General features: G+C 34.8%; 1 protein-coding gene across 1 annotated transcript in view; it reads right to left on the bottom strand.

Moving 5' to 3' along the window:
• Positions 1-27,369, bottom strand: part of LOC126846911 (protein O-mannosyl-transferase TMTC2-like) — a 145,788-nt gene that overhangs the window by 24,241 nt on the left and 94,178 nt on the right. The window contains exon 6 of the mRNA XM_050586773.1: positions 17,429-17,543. Coding sequence (XP_050442730.1) covers positions 17,429-17,543 — 115 coding nt within the window. The remainder of the gene's footprint in view (positions 1-17,428; positions 17,544-27,369) is intronic.

Genomic DNA, 27,369 nt, shown 5'->3' with positions numbered 1-27,369 from the left:
CACAGCGCGTATCCGTTTCCTGTGTTATTATTATTATTATTTGCGGTCGCCACACAAGTTACATAAGTTACATTCGTGTTAAGTACGGGCAATCGTACACACTCCGAGCCTTATCCGATTTATTCGTTATTAGGTACAGTAGTAGCTGTTATTATTGGCCGTTATAATACATGTAATATAGCAACACGTTATTATTTTCAGATATATTTCGGAGGGTCGGGGGGTGTGTTTAATGATTTACGGGCATGCATAATCACGTGTTTTGGTCACTGTACTGGGACACCACACGGGTTCAGGGGAAGGCGGCGACGTACTAATGCGTGTATTCATTGCAGTGCATACAAACGGCTATATAACCGGAGAGGGGCGGTAGTAGTACACATAAATATATATATATATATTTACATATAATATTTGTGTGTGTTTGTCCGAGTAGGGGAGGGCAGCAGATACGGCGCACACAAAAGACGATTTTAATTACAATGCCGCAGTCGGGTCGCCACATAAAATACAGTCGGGCCGCAATGAAAACATAAAATTAGAGGTCGTTAACGTATTATATAGAGCAAAATGACCGGCCTTTAATTACACGGTTCTTCTCTTTTTCTTTTCAGAGGCCGAGTATCCGGTCTACTTAATTCCGTTGCCGCCGTTTTTGGTCCCGCGTTTCGACAACTACGGCGGCGGTGGTCGAAAATAAAAAAATACAAAATACATAAATTTAATTGCACCGAAGACGGGTGGGTGGTGGGTGGCTAAAAAAAAAAAACAGTGTATATAATAACGACAAGAAAATATTACACCGAATTATACACAGTGCACAGTTAATCGCTTAACGGGTAATGAACATTGCGCTAACGTTGACGACCGCGATTAACACTAAATAATAATAAAAAAAATAAAACAAAATCGCATAAACAACATCATTCTTTGTCGTGACAGCGTAAACAAATTATATACTGCGAAGAACCGTTTTTTTATTTTTATTTTTGCGCAAATATTGTAATAGCCACACTGCAGCTGATTTCGTTGAAAAACCACCACCGAGTACATATTATTATACGCCGACCGGGTTTTTATTTATTTACACAAAACAAATAATATGGATATACAATGAAAAAATGAAAATAAAAAAACAATAACCCTAAAACAGTACTCGGTTAACTGTGTATTTGCAATTCAAAATAAAAAGTTGCGGTAAAATATTATTATTGTTGTTTAGATATTTAAGTTTATAATTAATTGGCGTTATAATATATAATAATTTTTGTCTAGAAAACAAAGCCCGTGGTGGGATTGGGTCACATATTTTAATATATAGTTAATATATTGTACGAACGAAAGTAATCAACAACATAACTCTCAAAAACGCGTCAATGATAATAGTTGGATGAAACTTAAGTTAAATTGGTAAAAATTCTTCTTGGAAAAGCGAGTTGTTGCACTCTTTCACGCACCCTCCCCCCTTTCAGCCCCTCCCTCTCTGTTTTTTGACGAATCATCGACCCGATGATTTACTTGAAGTGTTTCTACAATAATGACCATATATCATGTTCATTAACATACTGCTAATTACAATTATTATTTTCCATTTGGATTGGATTCAATTTTAACGGATTAATCCTTTTTTTATTTTTATTTTATGTGGATCTGTTGGTAACATGACCTTTGATGTATATTTCTCAGCTGGCCATCGACTTATCAAATCTATTACTGGCTCTATACTATTCTACAAATGACTAGGTCGCTAGTCAACGCTAGATAACAATTACTCACATTTATTGTTAGCAATTGACAAACTACCATTATAGTTTTTTAGTTTTTCACAGTTTTTGTGTACGTTCAATTGCCACAGAATGTTTAACGCACATCGTGACCTCTCTTGGCCTGGCATGTGCAGTGGATTATATCTTCTATGATGATAATCGTCGGGAGAAGGAGGCGTCCAAGGAGGAACAGCTGAGGAAAGATGAGGCGGACATGTTATGCAAATCGGATGGAGATGCTTGTCCAGCAAAAGCAGTGTTTCGAGACCTGTCGACTATTGGCACAACAAATGGAAAACAACCCAAGTAAGAACGTGAAGTTCGTTGAGATTCATTCCGCCCTTCTAGCGTTGCCGTCGGGCTCTTGGTATTATTGTTCCATCATCACGAACTCCACGTACTCCAGTATGTATCTCCAATTATTGTCCCTGCTCTCCAGCATTTGTAGACCAGGATCTCGAGGAACAGCTCTAAGCCTTCTTCAACTCGTTGCGTGCCGAAATTGAAAAGGACTATAAAATCCAATAATTTGTCAAAAAAGTCTTTGTTAAAACCTTCTAACGGAACAAAATAATATATAACGTTCCATTATAATTTATATGTTCATCTTTAAAAGAACGTGTATATGGTTTGCGTCATTCATCTGTCTTTCTCAACAATTTTCTTAATCAAACAATTTTATAGTTTGGTGAAATAAAGTCAGACAAAGAAAACAAGTTTTGTCAATGAGAAAATCAAGTTTCACAATGGTAATAATATTATTGTCGGAACGTGTCAGTACACAACAATAGGTCGCTGTTCCAAAACCGATATTTCTAAGTTAGATTCCATGTACGTGCTAATCGTTTATAAACTTTACATGAAGCAAAACTTGCGTGGAAAATGTCTAAAATTGTAGTTAGTTTAGGATTAAGTACTAGTAGCAGATTATAATATACTCTTCTCTGTAATTGCAAGTGATGTTTGTATTATATACATAACTAACTAGGTAGGTGTAGTCGAATATAGTTAGTTACCTACTGGTTTAACTAGCTTATTGTTGTTAAAACTGCCACCAGCTCAACATATCACAAAACGGGTTGATTAATTTTCGTTTCTAGACTAAAGTAGTGTGTACCTACATAACAATATCGGTAGTCCCACGTCGAACTGCAGGTGTGATCATATTTTGTTGGGAACTAAACAAAACAATATGAACGAACGATAGGATTTCCCTCGAGGTTACGTCGACTTTGCGGTTTTGTCATTCGATAAAGTATTATTGTTTGTGCGGAAAATAACGTGACGGTTAAGGTGCTGTGAGACCTTTCCCAAACTTTTTTTTTGGAAAAAAATACAATGCGTAATGAGAAAAAACTACTCGGTAACGAAAACCACTGTCAGGTAAATCTAAGTCGGATGTCCGACAGGTGGTCGGTGTGTAGGTACAGTCGAATCATATATATTTTTCGTTTAAATAGAGAAAATTGTATTATGCAAAACGAATTTACCGGAATACGCATTTTTCAATTGTACAAGTATGTATCCAAAATAATGATAATAAATTATTCTCTTCGACGGTTGGAAAGTTTTAGTATCTATATATTACTATGTTCTGTAGCAGGGTATACATTTTGTACGTGAGCAATCGAAAATCATAGAAAAAATGTGTTTTATGTGTGTTATTGGAATTGTAAGCAAACCCCAAATTTATATGTGACCGGAAAATTTATATTTTTGTCAGCCTTGTAAACATGTTTTATAATATTTGTATTTAATTGTTGTTTTTTGGAGAGGGCAGTCGCTGTTGTACACATATTATATTTGATACTACTTAATAATTTGTTACAATTATTGTTCATTTTTTTTTAACTGCGATGAGAAGTTCAGAAGGTATTGTTTTTTACAACGAGAGCGGTATACCACGTTATGAACGAACGCCGATAATTTTATACATGATGCGATTTGGCCGAGATTTCTATGCGTAAGCCAATATCATATAACTTTATTGTTTCTATATTTTGAGAATGATTAAAATAAATATCGTCTGTGTAGTCTGTATAGTTTTGGTCCTGTCCGAAAATAACGAGAAAGAGAGAGAGAGAGATTTCTCAATAGCCTTTTGATAGTCTGAGAAGATCAGATAACAAAGCGTTATCGTTTCGACGATGTTATAATTTCTTGGCGAGGCCGTGAAAATTACTTTTCTTTGAATTTCGAATCGCCAGTGCCTCGATAGGACTTACAGATCACCAGTGATTTGTCCGGCCGACTCCTTGCTCTTGATCATTAATTAATGCACATAGTAACCGACACCGTTTGCTAAAATCATTGCTCGAAACCAGACAGTAGAGTTTATAATATATTTATCCAATCCCGCTGACTACCCTACAATTATAAATTAAATAAAACCAGGTACCTAGTGCACTCTAGCCTTCTGATATACAGTGTATCAGAAAAATCTTATGTTTTACTATTTATGAAGTACACTATTTGGTTTTATTTTATCCGTGCTATTATACTATGTTGTTTACCGATAATTTGTGCTGTGAGTTTTCTCACCAACGGCATTGCCTTTTCGTGTCACGTCCTGTTTTACCGATTGTCTGTGTGCACATGCTAAATAATATAATATGTACATAGTATACAGCGAAAACGTGTCCGTCCGGCAGCCTTGGTCAAACGGCAGAGCCATTGCATTATTATGCGAAACCCTCTTAGAGGAGGGACGATTCGGTTTCTTGATTCGCAATCTTCTTCCCGCTCCATCTATCTTTTGCGGTCTGAGATCGTCCATTGGAAATATTGACAGGGAAATTCCGCACGGACGACCTCATCATCCGTCGTCGTATTAGCAGTTATACCAATGTTGTAGTAGTAGTAGTAGTTCATAGTAATAGCAGCCAAAGCTACATGTATATAAGCCGGCGGTGGCTCTGCGGAGCTTTCCAGATAGGTTCCCTTGTACGTATATAGGTTAGGTGGCCGGGGGCTTATGGGCGGTGACCGTAGTCGTGGAATTTACATCAGAATACCCAGAGGGAGAGAGAACTGCCGCCGCCGGACACGTATCGAATAATAATAAATATCGGTACATCCATCCACACAGGCAAACCGGAACAAAAAAAAAAAGGATAAAAGGCCGGCAAAAGCTCACACAAACTATACCGCCCGCCGTAATCTTACATCGGCGACCCGTGAACAAAACAACGCGTTTTTCGTCTCGAGAAATTTTTCTTTAAAATGTCTCGGCACGAATATTGGACGAAAACTATGTGCAGGCGAATCACTGACAATAAAATTCACATTAAAGAAAACCACACAACTCGTTTTCAAGGTATTATATTGATCACCAACGAACAATATAATACCTATCAACGTCCGGTAAATGGATTTATAAAAAATTATTTGAAAAAATTAAACAATTAAAAATGTTTCTATGTGAATAGCGAATTTGTAAGAAGATTTCACCAAAATTGTAGTAAAGATGCACCTAGTTGACGAGACAGTACGACGATAGTTGTGTGGACTTCGAGGACTCAGTTAGTTTGAAGCACTAGTAGCATTAACAAGAAAAAGTCAATATTATACGTGGGTCGTATGGTTTGATGTTATTTTCTCTAATCATATTTTTCCCCTTCTATCATCGTAGCTGGTTATGAATAATAAATAACTAAGAATTGTACTGACTAATGACTACGCGCAGGATCATAATATTATACAATTAATGATTTTACAGGAAGAAAAAACAGAACCTGCACTTGGCATTTTAATTACTGGCAAATACTGCAAATTTTATTTCTTTTTATGTGGCTCTCGAGTACAGAATAAAAGTTATTTCATTATGTTATAATTAATATCACGATCACTCTTAATTATATAGTTCTATATCGTACGGTAATATTAAAAATTAAATATACCTTGATATCATATTATTATATAAGAATAACTTAGATAAACTAATTGCATGGTTGACACTCATTAACAACAATTGTATTAGCGATTCTTTAATAATGCTATTGTGTAAATCAGCATCGTGCACGTGCTTTTAACTTTCATCAGTGTTAATCACATTTATAGAAATATAAGTATAATATTCAAAACATTTGAAATACAACAAAGGTGTATAACAGACGAATTACGGATGTCGCCAGTAGGTTTTTTTATTTCAAAAACAACAATTTTTATCTATGTCTACAAAAATACAATAAGGGTCAATCTTCTACACTGTTAGGTGAGTTATCGTTACCGTGGCAGTTACAGATTGTCTCTGTATATTATGACCCAGACACTAAATTACTCGAGCAGACAACCGCCGACAGTATGACCGTTATAATGACAATAGCCACAAGGCGGTGGTAATACGAATCCTTTATTTTTTTCAAAAATATATAATGCATCATCAAACATGTGCGTTATATCTTGATGGTCATAAATATCATTATATATATTATATAAGTAGGTGTGTGTGATGCTATAATATACACACATACACGGTGAACGGTACACACACGTCGTATTGGTAAATAACGCATTTCGCACCCGGGTCGTAAACGGCGGTTAGGTCTGGTATTTCGGCCGTTTTTAAGCTTAAAATCCCCGTTTCTGTGAACGACCTGTGGAAGGGCACGTACGGTCTAAACGCGTTTATTATCGCCCCTCGCCGTCCTCGCCCCAACAGGAAATAGTAACGATGACAATAATCATAAAGAATCAGATTCCTCGACCCTCCTCGGCCATACTTGCTTCTCCCACTGTCCACCACAAAAACCCTTGGACGATGGCACGTGATTCCCACTGTGTGAGTATAGGAGTACCGGAGTTACCACATACCGCAGCCACTGTTCAGCTGGTCAGACGGCGGCGACCGGAGGCTATGGAGATGCCGGTTTATTATATTATTAATGTGCCAAGTCTAGGAGTGTGTTTATCGTCGGAAACTCAAGCTTAACAGATCATACGGGAAACGTTATATTAATTATTCAGAAGCATTTGCCGGCACGTGTGATCAGCCCTATATTGCCACATTCGATTGCAACGCGACTAATTCACCAGTAGATACATCGGTTAGAACTCAATTAAAAATACTTTTTTTTTTTAAGCATATTTTTATACCTTATTTTGTGTTTTATCATCCAGTTTTCCTGGTGTACATTTATTAATTAATGATATTATTTACTGATATATGATCGGCCATTATCATATTTCGTTAGATTCCACAATTATTAAAAAAAAAAAATGCTTAGAAAGAAAACTAGTTAATGATCACTCGTTCATCCGCACTATCAGTAGATTAGTTTCGATAAAAAAATTACTTGGTTATCATATTTAACTTTGAAAAGTAGTCCATTGAAAAGGCGTTTAATAACATTACAAGACATTTTTGGATATACCTACATATATTATGTAATATTTTTTAAATGATAAATATATATTTTCAGTAGATCAATGTAATTGTTAAATATTCTTTATTCAAAATTATTAACAAAACGTTTACAGTACATTGTTGGAACACCATAACCGTTTTCATTCTAAAATCCTTGTAATTAATTATTATTATTACTTAAATTTAAAACTCAATAAAAATATTTTATATAGTTTAAATTCTATTTAGGTGAACCAAAATGTAATAATTAGATTTGTTTTTGTAATATAACTCTAAATTGGAACCACAACGCGAGTAAAATGATAAAGTGATGTATTACATTTCTAAGGAAACCATACACTCGACATAACGTGTATTGTTTTATAATATTCAATACATATTTTAAATATATTAACTTCGCATAGTATAGAATGTTAGAATTTATATTGTTTATGTTTTCTGATATATTATTATAACAGGGTATATTTGAATATCTTACATGGCTTTATATTAGTAGTAGGTACGGTTGAATAAATAGAGATCAAAGTCTAGTTTCATGATTTTCAAATTACAATAAGTACCTTTTCTTAAATTTACAGATAGTTATTCCCTTTTAATATACGAGTCGACGACCGGCACTGAAGATGACAACAAAGTTTTTGAAATACGTATATGCTTTAAGTATATAATATTTGTTGATTGGGTTTTAATAAATAAATATAGCACAATGAAGGCATTAATTATCGAAGTGCATAAAGAACAAAATGATGTGTTGAAATAGAAAATATTTTTCATTGCACCTAACACTAACATACACCTAACCTAACCTTTCATTAAGACGTCTATTTATTATTACTATCTCTAGTTTTATTTTAGAGCTGAACTTATGTGATAAATGAGGTACATAAAATAACAACAAAGGAAGTATAGTTACCGTTTTCAAGATAAGACCTTCAGGATTTAGAGTCTGGGTGCGTAACGATGATAAAATAGTTGTACTTTTACCATCATTTAAAAATGAACAAATTAATTTATCGGCAATTATATTTTGTCATTAAGACGCTTGCATTATTGAATTTAATTATGATAGTTAAGCAGACAAACTAAATAAAGCAAGGGCTGTATAGTTATGTTTTTAAAACTAAAATGTGTTTTTGAAGAATTGGGTTGTTAAAATATATGCACCGTTTCAAATTATAATTCGCGCCATGTAGAGACAGCTAAACATTTTTTTTGGAATTTTTATATTTGTTATGTGAAATTGCGACAGCATACAATTTTACATAGTATATAATAAACTAATTATTACTGTTGTTGTTATGAATGTGATATATGTTGTTATTATTAAAGGATTAAAATTTATTTTCAGAATTCCATCAATTAAAATTTGTGCATTCAAAATAGCTGTTGTATTTTTTTTTCCAATATTATATTCTGGAATAGTTTTTTTTGTACACTTAATTAAATATACATTTATTTTTTATGAATAATGGCGCATTTTAATGTTGCTGCGATAAAAAATTATTGCCATAATTTTAGTGCAGCAGTAATATTTTGTTTATGATTTATATGATAAAGTTATTCGCAGAACAAGGATAAAGTTCATGTACAGGAAGTAGCACTATGATCTATCTGAGTTACAAACATTTTATATGCAAATCTGTCAGATCATCGTGATATGTCCTATATTCCATAGTTATGAAAAGTCCATGGACCATGGACCAGATTTAAATCCGGTTTATTTTCTCCAATTTTAAGTATAACTATTGTTTTGATTAAGTGTTTAGTGACTGGATCGTACGGTTCAATATGCGGGTATTGACTTTTTCAATGTTAAGTACTTCGATGAGAAGAACGGAGTATGAAACATGTTTTCCATTATAATAGACGTACATAGTATGATATAGTATATCGGTTATAAAAAAAAAATAAGAGCTACTGTAAAATCAAGTGAGAAAACTTCACATAAGTCAAAAAAATATCCCGCAAGAGAAGCGTAGAGTTTTTAAACGAACCTGCGTGTACGTAGAAAACATATAATATACAGAAAGCAATAACATTATTATTTACTATTGCTTTGGAGAGGCCATGGAAAATCGTGGCGCTCCAAGTAAATAAAAATCGGTCGAAATGAAACAAAACCTCAGTCGGATGACTAAAGTCGTGTGGAGTTCAATGGAAATAGGTCTTCGAGACGCAAAAATAAATATGTTCCCGCAGAACATATACATAATACCTATATTATATATCTTTTATGAAACCCATTGATATCGATACGCAACTGTTATTATAAAAAAAAATATGTTATACGAAAGAAAACACACACACACACAAGACATGAAATATTTTAAAAAGAATTATTTGAAGAGATCATAAGGGGAAAAAATGCTTTGACTCTTATATGCCATCAAGGTATGTGCTTGTGCCGAGTTTCTAAATTTTGGAATGTTTAAAACACAGATTTTTGGGATTAATTCGATTTTTAACAAAGCGCAAACGGCCTGTATCTAATAAATAGTAGGTACCGGCAATTTTGATTTGATCGAAAATGCATAGTATGTGTGCACATAATATATTAAATATTTTCGTTTCTCTTGGGTTCAAAGGGTACGTGGAAAATGTGCAACAAAAAAGGGTATTTCGAGATACCTCATAACCTACAGCATGGATACTGCGAGGACAATGCCAATAGAAAAACTAATAACGGGGATGGATAATGAAAATATATTGGAACCTACAAATATTTTCATTTTATATTACATAGTTTATAAGATTACAAACATAACGGTAAACGGTAGTCGAAACTCTTATACTTACTACGATTAAAAGTATAAAAATGATCATTTTTAATGTGAAGTATGATTTTGATAATGCAAACATCGTTAATAGCCGTTTATTTTTGTACAGCTTAAGCGTTTAAAGAGTTTATCGAAACGGTCTGTAAAATAATATTCTGATTTCCTAAAATCACCCTTGCTCTACAGCTGCTGTCTACTGCGTTAGGAGAAAATATCTAAAACGTAGGCGGAACAAAAATATTTATTAAAGGGATATAATTAAAAGAAAACTAAAACATCAAACATTTATACAAAACATAAACATTTTGCACTAATGATGAACTTATATTTATTATTAAAAAGCAAAACTCTGTTAACCTGACTAATAACTTGAATGTTTCCGAGTCGAACATAAAATGTAATTGGATTTTTTGAATATTTTTTACTTGTTAAAAAACAATTTGTATGGAAAATATAATACATTTTTGACATAATATACATATGTATACACTGCTACAGAAAGAAAACATGCTATTTGAGATAATATTTCATCCGCCATACACGTACGGCCTTACGAAATAGTTATTAAATTGAACGTGACAACTTATATAATTTCTCTTTCTTGTTTCCTTTAACATTTATTTGATGGAAGTTCTACTGTAATTTATTACTTCGGTAAAATGTTCTGTCTATTTTTATTATTGCGCCTCATCGCCCTCTACCAGTATTGAAATAAAAATGAAATAAATATCTTCATGTTACATATTATATAACATAAATAAAACATAATTATATTTTACATATTATGTTGAACCGAAGTGTGCTGTTAGAGACGTGGGTGTAGAAATTTAATTCATAACGTTACGTAGTTTGACAAACACAATACAGCTCGAGAAAACGAATTTATTTTTGAATTTTCAGCTAAATCAGTCAGATATTTTCTGACTGGATAAAAACATCGGAGCCATTTAGTGTGAAAAGTAGCTTCAAAACGTTCAAATAAAAAAAAAAAGGTTACCCTCGACAAAAGATGATTTTGACACTTCTGACATGTTTCCCAACTCAAACGTTTGCGATGGCTTTAATGTGCGTTCAATTACAGATAAACTTCAGACTCAAAACGATACCGCTAAATGTTATTAGTTTTCAGAATGACATGACTTGTTTCTATTTACATGGAAAATTCACTATCGATTTGCAGGTTTCAGCAACAACGCCGTGCCGGTCAAAATATCAACGTCTTTCAACTTACTAATTGAACAATTTTATCATTTTACTTTTAATTTTAAGATATTTTATGTATGAAATATTCATACAACTTTAACCATAATAATGTTACATCAATAACCTAACAATCGATAATGGAAAAGGCATTAGTATAGCTTAAGCTCAGAACCCTAACCTAACCCAACCTAAACATAACAGGATGTAGGCGACATGAAAGTAGATCCTGTGCTTTTCTTAGCAAAAAAAAAAACTGTTTCATGCGATAAATAATTGATGGTACGCCTTGATAATGTTGGTTCGTCGAAACCGTATAGAAGGCACTTAAGTGACTGACGGCTCGGCGTAAACCTTATATTCTATTAACCAACTTTGTAATTTTTTGGTGGTGATATCGACGGATGATGCTTATGTATATAAATATATATTGTGTGTACCGTGTAAACAAAGATAAATTCAAATATATATATGTATACATAAATATGTGTATATACATATTTTCGTGTGTGAAATATATGTAATGATACATGGATGCTCGTAAATAACCTCCACGATAATAAACAGTGCACGGGATAAGGCAAATTAATGACGTGCATGTGTGTGTGGGCAAACGCGTACCAAGCACGATCATCTTTTTTTGTCATCAGACCAAGTGCGCAAAAAAATAGGGATAAAAATATTTTGGACCCCGTTCGTTATAATTTTGTTCGCAGCAGAACTTGCCATTTGTACGGTTATACCATTATCCTCGCAAGCAGGACACTTGATATGTCTTGAAACGCGTTCCTATAGTGCCCGGCCGCCATTAACTGAGGTTACACTCGTTTCCCTGGACTTTGGACCCACGTGTTATGCACATCCAATCAGTAGTGTAAATTGTAGAGTACCGGTAGCCGGTTGTTGTATTGTCAGTGGTCGGTTTGGAGTATCGACGAGCGGCTGTTGGCAAGGGGCAAGTTCGTCTCCTTCGCCGCCCCGGCGACCGACCGAGTGGCCCATGGTTTATTCATGACGACATTTTGAAAGGTTCGCTTTTTAACAAAAACATATTTCGTATGCAATCTGCAACCGTCGACGCCGCGCAGACCGTGTCCTTGGTCTCCCCCGCACAACCGGAAGTTTGCCCTGTTCATATTTAATGCACCGACACGTTCTGCAGCGGCGACCAAAGAATATACATCCGCCGTGTGTATTTATTATCAAATCAACGTGGCCGACCGGTCGTCCCCGCTGTCTTTTCCCTCGTGCGAGCAAATAAAGTGTGAATTTCCACAAGGTTTATCGAAAGGGTGTAAAAAACAACAAACAACCGAGAGCATTATATTTGCATGTAAAAGCACTTTGCCGTCTGACGGTCAGTTTCAGGTCGTCGTCGCTGCGCCTATTTTCTTGCGACACACTTACAAAAACACAAAATCTTAATAGCGTGTATTTTTAAAAAGATCCATTCTCGATTATCAATAGGTAGTAGGTACCGTTAAACGTATAACGTTAACGGCAATGATAGGTACATAATATTATAAAACCGTCGAGGCGGTCACAGGTCTATTTTGACTGAAAGTAATGAAGTCAGTCGAGTACAGCTTAAGCGGTCTCGCAATGAAAAGATAATTTTTATTCCGTTTTCATCGTGGTGTATACTTTGAAAACGGCTAGAGTCACTAATTAGTATTCAATACAGGTACCGAACGATTAAAAAAATAAAATAATAAAGCTATGTACGAGCGATACAATTTCCATCGAGAGACTAAACTAATTAATTCATTTACCTTAACTATCTATTACATAATATGCATAAAAATTGTTTTTTTAAAATCATTTTGGTTACTTGATTTTTGAAATTGTGAAACCCCGGATTTGACCTAACACATATGAAATAATAATTGTATAACACTGAAGCCGGTAAAATAGATTATGATAATTAAATACATAATTTATACTGTTAAAGCTATTTGATTTAATAATTAATTATTACAAATATATTATGGTTAGATGTTTGTACAATAAATTATTATTTGCTACTTAATCGAGTTCATTTCATTGAATCAGCAAATAAGTTTTATTAATACTGATATTTAACAAAATTGCATTTTGTCGCTGTTTAAACAAAACTGACACATTCACAGTGTTTGCTGTCATTTTTCGCTGGGTGACGTGAACTAATTATTGTAAGTGTCCACTAAATTGCAGCAGTATAAACCGATTAAACAGTCTTCTTCAATAATTCATTAAATAAAAATAAATCGTTTTTGATTTGTTCACCCTAACAATTATTTGCAAACTTGAAAGCCTAGTGTTAGTAGTATATTATCCTTTGGACGGCCGAGCAAATGTTTTAATGGGGAAAATTCTACTTAATAGCACATCTAAATCACAAAACAAGCTAACCGCAAACGCGTCAGCTTGATAAATTTTATTTGATATTTTCTGAACCAGAACTACTCGAACTATTACTTTACTTCGAGACGAGAAGACTTCATTGTAAAATTGCACAAACAAATTTGTAATGGTTTGAAGTCACGTGGACTTCAAGAGTAGAACTCTAGACAAGTAAGAGACAGCGGTAGTGCCAGCGTACGATATAAAAGCTATTGTATATTTATTATTATGTTGAAACCCGTCTGTCAAATCACTTAGCTCACAAGAAAGAGGTGACAATGATCTTTCCCAACCCTTGCGGCTTGATCCGTTTATCATCCTTTAACCATCAACTGTTCCTTTCCAAACCGTGTTCTCATTGCTTCGTGACCCCAACGCTCCTTGTTCGACAGTGTTTACCCATTTATTATTCATTGTACCTAAGCCAGAACGTAAACGCACAGCTCGTATTCCCAAAAATAAAACATACCCCACAAAACCGTGGGTATCACAAGGTGTTTATATAATCCGCATTATACATTTAAGCAAATCTTTATAATCTTCCAATGGCCCTGCAATGAGTTTACCCGACCCCAGATATACAACAATTGCATACCGAGGGAATTAAAGCGCACACACACTCGTATAATAATTGTATAAGCTTAAAGGAACAATTTCGAAAACTTTATGCAAAATTATACAACGCAGTATGAATTAGTCGGTTTAAAGTATTAAAGTAATAGTAGCGCTACCGGAAACATTTATTTTGAAAGTTTCACTATTAAATACAATATTTTGTATCTTTTTTATGATTTATATTTCGTTTAATTTACATTTAAGTATCATTGAATTATCAAAGAAACATCGAATAAATAACATAAAAACAAGAAACAACAACAAATTTATAGTATATACTATAAATTTGACAAAATAACAATAATAAATGACAAAATAACGTCTTTGTTGATTCTATTCATCCCAACCAGGTGTTGGTTACTCCTTTACAAGTTATTTGATTTTAATAATAATAATCATTATGTTTCCCGTTTTTGCACCAGAATAATCGAATAGCAATCGATTTATTTAAATCAAATAACTATAGTAATATAAATATACTAAGTATCATAAATCAAATAAGATTATATATTGTTAATTTTTTTGGTGACGCGACGATTGGACTTAATCAAAGACCGATTGGGAATCAGTATAAATGAGTAAACTATAAATTTCAAAATTATTGTGTACCATTGCAGTCCTAAAATAAAAAGAACTCAGAACTTATTTAGTCCGGCCATAAAACTGTGTAAATATGCTCTGGGTGTGCTTTATTGACCATGCCGTTCGGCGGCGGCGGTTTCATTCCGAGACGGACGCCAACCGAAAACCACGACAAGCCGTCCTAATTGACTTTTTGGCCAGCTTCTTTGTTTTGCCGGGAAAATCTAATCGCGTTTACATGTCTTTCAGTTAGCACACATAACATAATATACATTGTACGGACGAGGGCAGGAAGGGCGTCCAACATTACACCGTGTGCCATGCCGATCCGAATTCGTTTTGTACAGAACGGCTTATTACGGTTTTTATTTTGGCGACGGAAAAGAGAATTAATGAGGTAACGGGATCGGGGAACAAACAGGGAGCTAGGAAAGACGAAAGAAACGAATATTACATTGTCGCAGGATCTAGAGAGACAGTGGCCGGAAGCAAGGGGCAAAACCGGAAGTGCACGCGCATCGAGTCACAATATTGGCGTTGACCGGGAAACGAGCGATGCGACCGTGGGACGATTTGTGGGCTGAATTAAAAACAAACTAAAGCAGGTTCGTGACCGGCTTGTCAACAGTGTCCGACCATACCTGTCCCATATGGCAAAGGCTTTGGTTCCAAGTTGAATAAGATCTGATCGGTGTCGATGTTGTAATATCCTACCGGAAGGAATATTCTACCGACGTTCCGGGAGCCTGGGCGTGCACGGTGTATATCACACACACACACACACCCGGCGCTACTGATGGCGGGTAGGGATAGAGTGGATGCTTTTCGGACACGAAATAAAGCTCTAAGCCATCATGATGATTTAAAGTTACACCCCATAACCGCCGGCGGGCCCCGTGCTCATTTTATGGCCGACCTTTTGCCGAAGAACTTTAGCGACCATTTGTTATCGTCTTTCTCGCTCATTCATTTTCGACAACCGTCTCAAGACGGCATGAAGAACACATAGTGCGACTTTGCCGGTTTTCAAACGCACACAAACGATATGATGTTATACCTATATTTTTTTAATATCGAAAAATTTTTTCAAAATAAACAACAGACGGTACGCCGCGGTTTTTTATATTAACCACCAACGCACTCGTTAAAAAAAAAAAACATTATGTACACGTCAGCTGTCAGTCGACGACCCCGGAAGGATGTTCCCAATTTCCTATGTATCACATTTTTGGGGTTTTAACTATGTGTGCATTATTACTGACGTTTCCGGGAAATTGAAATTATACTTAAGTGATATAAATACCTTGAAAATGTATGCCACGTAGACCACTTAAGTATTTATGCTATTCGGTGGTGTTATTTGGAGACAACTGAATAAAAAACTCCTACATTAATTATTGTTTTGCCATTTAGTGACGGAAGTAGTATTTTGCACAAATAGAAGGAAAAGATTATTCCTGATATTCCTTCCAAGGACAGGGGAGAGGGAGGGGTATGCTCAGAATCTCTGCTAGTCATCGTTATGCAATTTATAATATACTATTTAATTCTAAGTCGTCAATGTTGAGGAGTTAATAGTGTTATTGTAGTTTAATGTAGTGTATTGTAATTTGTACGTTGAATAGTGTGTGCTGTGTCTTTTAGCAAGCCACACGGTGGGCAGCTCACTTTGAATAAAAGCTTTTTCTCTCATTTAGACTATTGAGCGGTATGAAAAATGAGCTGATGGTTTTATGTGTAACATTCCAAGGATTTTCAATAATAAATAAAACACGTTGATATTGACCAACGAGAGAGCTATATTATATTAGTCGAGACTTGTGTCAGCCATTGGTGTGGTACACGTTCAGTGAAACGGGTAATGCTTTCGATATATTTATTTATGTTAGAGTCAGGACGTGGTTGTCCTGACAATGTGGAGAGAAAAAAGTAAACTCGCTGGTGGGATTTAATCAGCGACTGCTTGGCTCGGTGGCACTTGGCTTGGATTCAAACATGCGGCGCAAGATTCACGTACTTGACAGTAATCAAAAGTCTCCGGCAAAAGTGACAATCTTCGAAATTGCTTGCGAGCACCGCCGGCTGTGTGTATTATACTTACTCCAGTGATTAATGAGTTTCGACAAAGAACAAGCACGTACAGCACGGCGGCAACGGGACAAGCGGTGGTTTCCGCAAGAGTGGCGCGTATAAGTTTTAATAAAGACCGGCGTTAAGACGACCTATGTAGAATAATATTACATTGTAGGATCACACCCGTATATGGCCTCGAAAAGTTAACAACACACTGATATTTATATATATATTTTTTTTAATCTAACAAAAACCAGATGATCCGTTTTTGTCGACGACAGACACTGTGCCATAGCCGTACCATAGCCGCATACAGACCCATTCAAACTAGCATACAATAATAATAATTCATACAATACACGTTGTATGTTACCGGAACACTATGGCAATATTGAATAATGGACGTTGAAATATTTAGCGTTTTCGATTATCTCACAAACGGACTTTTTCACTTTTACATAAAAATCTATAATTGTTTTTTTTTTTAATGATCTTAACTGATATTTATATTTTTGTAATCGGCGAGTGTGTATGTTTTCACCTAAATACTTGTAATTGTCGGTAATTGAATACCGGCGGACAACGTAAGTATAAAATAACTAGTCGACTAAACTTAACATAGAGTAAAAAAATAAAAATAATAGACAAACGTGTTTAAGCACACTTACAAGTTGTAATGTACATCGGCCATGTTCGGTCGATACCGGAGAGCTGTTCTCAGCGCAGTTTCCGCCTCGTCCAATCGTCCTTGACTGCTCAGAATAGAGCCCAAGTTTCCATAAGCTGAAACGGTTAGAAAAAATGTAAATCATATTATACACACATTATCATGGAAATAATAATTAATGGAACCTCGTTTGAATAGCAAATCCAAGTGTATAGTGTATAGTTGAACGACAAACTAAAAGGGAATACGGTTAAGAAGCATTCCGCCACGTGCAGCCTTTGCAGCCGACTGTCTTTGAACTGATTAATTCGATTTCAATACCTTTTACCCGACCGAATAACCCGAAGGAGCAGCTAAGGAGACGACGGGTAGATTAATTCCTTATTGTCGTTCATAGTCTTTCATTACGGTTGTGTCTCGGTTTGATTTGTTGACAAGCCAATTTTACGCTATCAGCTACGTTCAATACTTATACATCTATATACGCATTACTTTATGTCAGTAGTCACAAGAGATGAAGGGGAGAAGAGATATTTATAGTAGCCCATCGAAGACGAGAAAGTGGCTCGGAGAGTAAATAAACAGTAGAAAAGTCTACGGTCGCTATACAAGGTGATCCATTCAACTTGAGACACTCATTCTCTCGGAAAATAATTATGATTTATTGACTATTTCAATTGAGAATAATTTACTAATTATGTTGATTGATCTATATCCAGTTTTCAATAGTTATTTGTAAGTTATTAAAATTAAGAGTGGTAGGAAGGTTGGAGTGTAGTATTATTTTTAACTGCGTTTATTACTCAACCGCATTTCCACCTCCCGTCCTAAATTATAAACTCTAATAACTTGTAAAAGTAGTTATTCAAAACGACCAGTCAAAAATGTCAGCAAATAATTCTTAATTTAAAAAATCAATAAGACATGTATATAAGTTACCGTTTAAGTTTAAACATTTGATAGAGATCTGGAAAATACCAATGTTTATTTTATAATACTATATGATAATATAAGCGAACATTTTTTCAAAAATTATAGCTACAAAATTGCTATTATTTTAGGAGATACTAACTACGTTAAAGGTGTCACCCTGCAGTCAATTTCCTATCAAGACAGTTACCGAAGGGAAAAATGTATTTGTTGATCAACAAATGGGATAGGCGCACGGCGCTAATCAAATTTTCTAAATAAATATAAGTGAACACTGTGTAAAAAGGAAACGTCGTGTATCATTAACTTGTGATTTTAACCTTGCTTGTAAGAACTGATGCACTATAAACAACATAATCGCATCAACGCCGTTTACGTCTCGACGTTGTTGAGTTATTTTGTTTGACTAAGAGGATCCCATTTTTGCACTGACAGACAGTGTAATGATGCAAAAAGGGTAGTCGTGTAAAAATCCCATTCAATTTTCGAATTTATGTAAGTATAACATACATTGGAAGCACAAGCGAATTTTATCGTTGATAATAATCGCATTTTTCCCTTTTTACGGGTATACTTTTTAATAATCAAGCACAAAACCCAAGTCGTTGACAGAACTCGATCGTCGAAGTCCTCCGTCATCTATGCGATTGTAAAATTAAAAAAATAAAGCCTTAGTATTACAATATGGACTAGACCTGAACATAAACCGCGCTGTTAAGCGACAATGAAAACAATACGGTTTTAAACGCATTATTACCGTGTCGTATGATATTATTATGGCCGGTAAATTTATGTTGTAATAAGGTATTGTAAAATACTTGTACAACCCATTAATAACGTCAGGAGTCGGTTGTATGTATATACAACCGATGTGTGTATACCGTGTATATAAACAAAGGCACAAAGTATATTAATATTTTATTAAAATTGTTTTTCATGTTTTGTCGACAGGTAAGGGTTAAATATAACTGTCGACTACACACACACACACACACACACACAAAAAGGGTGAATAGCTTCTTTATTGCAATGTTTTGAAACAACAAATTATTAATACAAACAAAAAAACTCCTTAAAACCCCTTTCGATTTGTCGGAAAGAATTAAACCGAACAAGCGGCACTTGATTGTGTTATCAAAGTTTATTTTCGCCGTCGCCGTCGCCTTTGCCGTTTCTTAACTTTTTTGCATTTGAAAAAAATGAAAATAAAAACTCGAGTTTTTGTGACGATGGTACACTCGCTGCGCATTTTGACAAGCAAAAACTTTTTGCCGATATAAGAGAACTAGTAATTTGTTTTTATTTGGTGCTAAAATTTTTTTGCTCTCCCTACGTTGCGAAACTTTAACGCCAAATAAAAGTAACAAGGCATATAAGAGTGGAAAAATGTGTATTAAAGAAAAGAGAAGGAGCTCTATACGAAGAGTCGGCGGCAATGAGTAAAGAGGCGACGATGCGGATAGAGGGAGACGTGAAAGAATAAAACATACAAAAGTTTATTATAAAGATCCAGGAAATCTGAATTATATTTGAAAAGTTTATTCCACCTTTTGATAGTAGAAATCTTTTTAATATGAACATTGCGTGCCCTTTGGGCTTCACAACTTTTAATGGATAACGCACACTTAATTAGATATTCAATTGAGAAGGAAACTTGCGATTACAATGTGAGAGATAATAATATTGTCTGGGAACGCGACAATCTACTTGTCTCTAAAAACACAATCTTCACATCTCCTTACTCCCCGGGCGGTATTGCGAATCTCACGTATTCTAATTACTATTTAAGACGCCACACCAAGTTTGTACACCGCTTGACAGTAGCAATAAGAATCGCCAAACTAATAATTAAAGGGTTAAATAATATAATACAACAATAACACTTGTGCAACTATAGTTAGCAGTTTTCATATTCCACCTGTAATTAAAACCGAAACCGCCATTATATTATGAAAAGTAACCGATTTTTACATTAGACCTCATTATTGAAGACTTGATAAAAAAAAAAATGTGTCTATTAATTTTGACGATGACCGAAATTCGTTTGGTCTGATTGGAAGATCTGTATATTGCCCGCTTTTCATATGGCGGTGACTTGAATCTATACTGTTATTATTTTAATTTAAATCATAAAATAGTCCAAGCACCCAACGACTAGACACCTAAATCTAATTTATTGACGACATTGGATTAGTTGGCACTGCAACTTTAAATGAATAATACAATAATTTAATAATTTATCAAATAATAATATATCTAAATATGAAGCGCTTTTAAAATATGCCTATTCAGTGTTGTGAACTGTAAGCATGTAAGCCAAATTTTAGAGTGAAGGAAGGTATTTTCGTGGCATAAGCAATTTCGTGATATAGTTTGTTGATCGTATCGCGTAATTATCTATTAGAAAATTGTCTTGAAAATCACACTGATTGTTAAAATAACTGTGTTTTAAGATTCAGTGTGATTTTCAAGACAATTTTCTAATAGGGAATTACGCGATACGATCAACAAACTATATCACGAAATTGCTTATGCCACGAAAATACCTTCCTTCACCCTATAGTAAAAGTCAAGTGAAACAATGCTATTGCATAAAAGTTTTAGACGTTTAACTGCGAGGTAATTACCCTAAGTGATTAACATTGACTAGCAAACGAAATCACGATATAAATTCGTTAAGGTATGTAAATGAATAGCCTAAATTCCTGATTTTTTTTACTTCCGTTGAGGAGCTGAAAAGGTGTTTAAATAAACGGGTTAGGTTGTATAATGACGTGGGTTTTGAGTCTGGACGGGTTATTCGCAATATTATATGCTCAACCGATCTCGATAGTTGGGCTAACTTGACCATAAGCAGAAGTAAGACGTCTCAGAGTCGGTCCGGTGGTCGGTACAACACTGTTAAATGAAAAATCGAAAATCGGACCTACACGTTATTGTGAAATTGAGTAGAAAAGCTATCGAACACAATTTGAACCTTTACGGGATATCCCGTTTCGTTGACCGTACGATGAAAATAGAGTCATTTTCCAGAATTGAGTTTTCCCACGAGGGCCGTATATGTACATACACGTTTTTGACAGGGCCGGCTAGCTAACATTGATAACCCGTTGCCAGTGCGGTACTCGACTTACCGGCGGCGTCCCATCAATCATCAAAATTCGGTACACCTTCGTGCCGGCACGGTCGCACTACACTATCTCATATGATCCATCTGTGTGTTATTTTTTATACAAGTTGCTTTTTTTAAAATTTGTATTGTTTATCGATTTTCACCGTTGTCCGACAAAACGAAAAACTATTAACCTATGTAAACAAAAAAAAAAACCCACCCGACTCGACTCAATGATGTTAATTAGTTTCGTGCCTACGGGGCGCGTTCAGCTTGTTCGGTTTGCCTAAACGAATCAGCGTGGAAACCCGAGAAGGGCGATTTGATTAAAAAACGGTACTGCTTTAATTAAATAAACTCGTTTGCGTCATCCACACACTCTCTGCGCGTTATAATTTCAAACAACAGCATCGACTAATGACCTCGATTCGCACAGACTAACGTAGGTAGGCACCGTTGTCAGTTTAGGCGAGTAAACTTTACTATTATGGCTTCACAACATAAAAAAACAGTAAGTCGTCCCGAAGACAATGTTAACACTATAAATTGTTCTTTCGGCGGATTGAATGTAAGTTAATTGTGTTTTAATAGACCAGAATTCAGTCTGTTGTGAGCACCTATGATGACAGCATTGTTTACCTACGTATACTGGACAGTCTTATCATTATTGTTGAAAATCTTTTATTTTATATTACTTAAGATCGGAATAGTTTTTGTTTCAGTGCACCACAAAACAAAGTTAGCAAACCTAACTAAATTGACACTTTTATGGCATGGTGTACAGATACTGCAAACTACACATTTTTGGAAAATTGTGTACCTTACAATCCTATCCACAATATGTACAAATATTTAAAGCCAGGAAATAGCATTTATTTAAGATGATATAAAAGTTTATTATACGTTTTATTACAGTTTAATACATGTAAAAATGTTAAACAAAAATGTGCTTAAGACATCTGTGCACTATGACATATTATATTAATTATCCTGTCATGAAATATGCGATTATCATTCGATTAGAGTAGTCAAGACACTTGTCGGGGGTCGAAGGTTGACATTACCAAATTATCCTTAATCACCACCTCGAAGGCGTGGTGTGTACAAAATTTCGTAGAGCACGTTAAAGTTTTAGTACCGAAGAAGGTGTATTTATGTAAATAACAACCCAAGTGATGTCCTCTCTGGAGACAAGCCTCGACAATAGAATAACCGAAACTGCGTTAACTTGTTAATTTGAATAGTGAAATGTTAACAACGCGCGTTATGAGTTCATTGGAGCTGTGATTTGCACTGTATTTAATTACCGGATTTATCATTCAAAACTAGTTTGTTTATACAATAATTTATAATGGTTATTATTATAAATGAAATCGTTCAATATGTTTACTTATAAAAATTCATCAGTACCATCAGCTGTAGTCGCAAGCACTTAATGACCGCATTAATTATTATTTTAAGCAATATCTACCTAGTACTCTACAACACGGTTTCTAACAAAAATATTGTCATTTCATACGGTAAAAGCATATACTAGATAACATGTATTGTTATTATTTACACTATAAATTATATATAATACGTGTTATGGTGCGATAAACTAGAAGGTCTTCCGGTTGAAAATGAACTTTAATACTATAGCGCGGTACCCATTTTAGGTCACTATTAAATATTGTAGTATCAAAACAACGTGTTAAAAGGATATACATTATTTTTGTTCGATACCATCGGTTGCACGTAACACTACAACGCCGGTGGATTTATATTATCATAACTAATAATAAAAACGTGTCAAATAAAATATTATAATTTTAGCCATTTGATGTAATCTCAGTACCACGAGGTACAACTATGTTATCGGCATACATTACACATCAATAGTTAATTATTATGTTGTTCAAGCAAGTGTAAACACCTGAAATCGTTGTTTCGACATTGAATTGTACTGGTTAATAAAAATAAAAACGGTGGTTGACATCATTATAGAATATCGCAGCCGGTAGGCGATGCTTATAGCGCAGCTCAAGGGATTTTGGAAAACATTATTTTGGAAATAGCGTGAAAATTGAATAAACGGCGACACACACACACACACGACATATCTCTCAGTTGTGACAGACATGCAAACAAGGCCAATATAATATAACAAACCTCGTGAGGAATCTGCCGTGGGCGGCTATAATAGTATCCCGTGCCGTTACCTAACCGGAAAAGTTTCGCGTCGGTTTGTCAAATATTTGTGTTCTGTACACAAACTCGCGTGTATCCGTGGTGAATTCACTTAAGGAAATTTGAAACAAATATACGCTATTATTGACTAGTTTTGTTTGTGTTTCGCATGCGTGCAAACACACGAACGAGACGTAGGTACAGGCCCTTAGAGCGTCTACCGTCCAATGTGGGTACAGTATAAATTCCTTTGTGCAGCAGTTAACGTAACGGCAACCAATTAAGAAAACTAGTTACTCGTATTTTCTCCGGTCCACGGAAAAAACCATTAAATCATGAATATGTTATCTCTTATCACTAATTTATTTCTCTTATCACCTTATCTCGTGAGATAATATAACTCTATATGTAAAAACATATGTACAGAGTGTTAAAAATGTTTGTATGGGTAACTACTAGCTTCGGAGTTACACCAAAATTAGGTTACACGCATTTTACATTGACAAAATTCAAAATCTAGCATTTGTTTTATATCAATATCCTATGAAACTGAAAGTTTTCCGGCGCAGCTGATCACATCTCGCATTATAAAATTGATAACATGTAATGGCTTCCGATGGAATTACACTGTTGTCCACAAATACATAGATAATTGCATGGATTAAATATACTAGGTTATATTGCATATTCCCACTTTACTACATTATCAATTCAGTAAACGGCATCCTAAGGATACATGCGATTGTTTTTTATTTTATAAGTATAGCCATTCATATAGCTATAGTTCATAGTCATTTACAATGCGTCCGTCTCGCGGTCAGTTATGAATTGTTTAAACTTTTTGGATGTCCGCCGAAACGGTGGAACTCGTATCGGTTGGACCGGTGCCTGGGGAGACTGCATTTTGTTTATTTCCATACAGTGACCGTAAATCACTGTGCACAGTTATTTGTGAGAGGTAAAACATTCCCCCTCGAATTCGGGGGTCGCCGTGGTCGTCCGGAACCGGGAAAATATGTATCACAGCGGATTTAGAACCACGCAACAGTTTTCGATGGCCAACGCCGATTGGCCTGGCAATTTTGAAAATATCGAAATTATAAATATGCATAATAAAAAAAATACCGTGCAACAATTTTCATTTCGGACGTGACACCCTGAAATGATGTTATAGTTTCAATGAATTATCGCGAGGGTGGGACGGTGCGTGCACTGGCCGTGTTTGTTTTAACAATTGTTTTTCGCCTACCCTGCGATGTAGGGGTAAGTAATACTACCCCACGTGGTAAATCTATATGCTTGCCAGTGAGAGGTTTACAGTTTTTTGTCACATCTGCTGTCCACCTCCTGTCTGTGTCATTAAATTGTTGCATGTTCCAACAGCTATAATAATTATTGGAGTTTTCAAATCAGTCGGTTAGATTTTGAAGTATAAATTTACTCGCGGTCAGAATACAATATAGGTAGCTGATATTAATCAAAATCGGATTACTAGACCCGACGGTTATACTATTATGCTGACGGGGAATGCAAAAGTGATTTAGACGTTTAATTCGCCCATCATTTATTTAAGCTACTATGCGTTCGATTAAATTATAAAATAATATTTACACTCGCGTGTATTGTAAATGGAACACAATCTAGTGTTAGTTGAAATCTAACATGTCGGGCAAGTGACCAGATTATATTAGGTATTACATTTATTAAGTTTGTTAGTATATACCTTTCTTTGTTCTTTTTCGAATAATATTGTACCTCAATCGGCCAATTTATAAAAAAAACGTGAATAGTTAAAAATGGCAAATTGTTCGTTTACTAAGTTTTAAATCCTGCAAATGTAAAACTATTTTTAGTGTTTTTAAACATTTCTCTATGGAAATGAGAAAAAAACGTACATTTTATGTCTAATTCCATTCATATTGAAGTACTTATTTTTTAACATTGCTACTGGACATATGTACACTAAGTTATCAGTCGCAAGCCACTCTACGTTAAGTGGAAAATAATTGCGATTTTGTAGTTTTCATTATTGAAAACGTTTTGGATTGTGTTTTTTAACAATACTATAAAATGTCTCAAATATTTAATACCTTTTTTTTTGATAAACACATTATATTGTGTGAACTCTATGTATTGTGTACTATACGGGTTTCTTAGTAAAAAATCAACATTAATATCGTCCTTTATAGTATTTATGGCGCGTGTTTGCCAATTTTTCACCACTACTCAATTCGCAGAAGACAAGTCTCCAATTGAAAAACTGACGTCCAACATCAGTGATATGCACGTTTTACAATATAAAGAATAAACAATATTATAGTGTCTTTTTTTGTAGCGTAAACCAAATATAATATAATATGTAAACGGCATACTAATATAACCCCAATTCGTTCACAATTGTATATATTTTTTTTTTTTGGTTAAACATACATATTGCATATTTAAAAACCTCGAGGGGGTTCTCGTGTAGATATATAATATTATTGTTCGATCCGCTACACGGCATACTGTCGTGTACCAACAATAACAAACAAAAATGAAACAAAAGTTATGAGCCATAAAAAAATAATAGAAAAATCTTGCCTGATGATATTTGTATGCACGCGGAGAGTATTACAACGGTTTTTACAATGTGAAATTGGACCGATGGCGAAGAAGACTACTTGCCTAGACGTGGCGACAGAAATTTACGACCCTGACGAAATTGGTTGAAAAAAAAAGAGAAAAATAATAATAATAAAACGACGTAGAACCGGGAGAGGGGAGGAACTCCCACGCGTTATACGTGATAAGATGGAAATTGGTATGTGCATGTGTGTGTACCGCCGATGACTATTATGTAAATTACCTCATACATACTAATCCATATACAGTTGACAATTTATAGGACCGGCTTTTATGTTTTTATATTGCTCGCGTTTGCTGTTCGCTCTACGATGGATGTGAGTAAGACCACAGGAAAATCGTTTTCATCACCAAAGCAACACAACCCGTTAGATTGCTCCTGAGATGTTGATGAAATGCTTTCACAATTTTGAAAAATAAGACTTTAAAAATAATCACATATAAATTACACGGTTATCAATTGTTGTTTGTATAAAAATCAATATTTTCCTTAAATTTGGTCTTAAATTTTATTCCATTATTGTTTTATTCATACCATGTCTTTAATCCGGAAAAAACTAAAGCAACAATGTTATTGAACGATTTATGGCTGTTTCGGTACTATTATTAATCGTAAATCGAAATTGAGAGGATTTTACCGTATCAGTTACAATAGACGTTTTATCATATAATATTTTAATGTGTGCGTATTGGGTTTTATAGTGGACCACGTAATGTACTATTACAATTTAAATTGCATTGGAACTTTAATTACAAGGCACTACTCCGCCGATAAAACGAATGTCTGGTGCCACCTAATTGCGTGGGAGCATACTATATATAACGATGTGTGTATATTATTATGTATAAATACTTATTATCTTTTTCCATATAGTAAAATGGTAATAGGCTTGAACCCAATATCAATAACTTAAATAAATTACCGGTGACCCTCGCATTCCGTTTTTAATAGTAGGTAGCCTAATGTGGTTTCTGTGTATTGTTGCCATACTGAATGTATATATTTTCATCACGCATCGGTTACCCCCATCAATACATATACAGACCCAGTGGGTTACAACTGGTAAGTTCAAAGCTTTTTGCTTCAGCACTTATGTTGAAATTTG

This window comes from Adelges cooleyi, unplaced genomic scaffold, assembly GCF_023614345.1.
Source record: "Adelges cooleyi isolate 19-005CV unplaced genomic scaffold, UGA_ACOO_1.1 ACOO_flye_CR_arks_rails_tigmint_CR_PRNA_9, whole genome shotgun sequence".
NCBI classification, from domain to species: Eukaryota; Metazoa; Arthropoda; class Insecta; order Hemiptera; family Adelgidae; genus Adelges; species Adelges cooleyi.
This window is presented reverse-complemented; position numbering and strand designations above follow the sequence as displayed.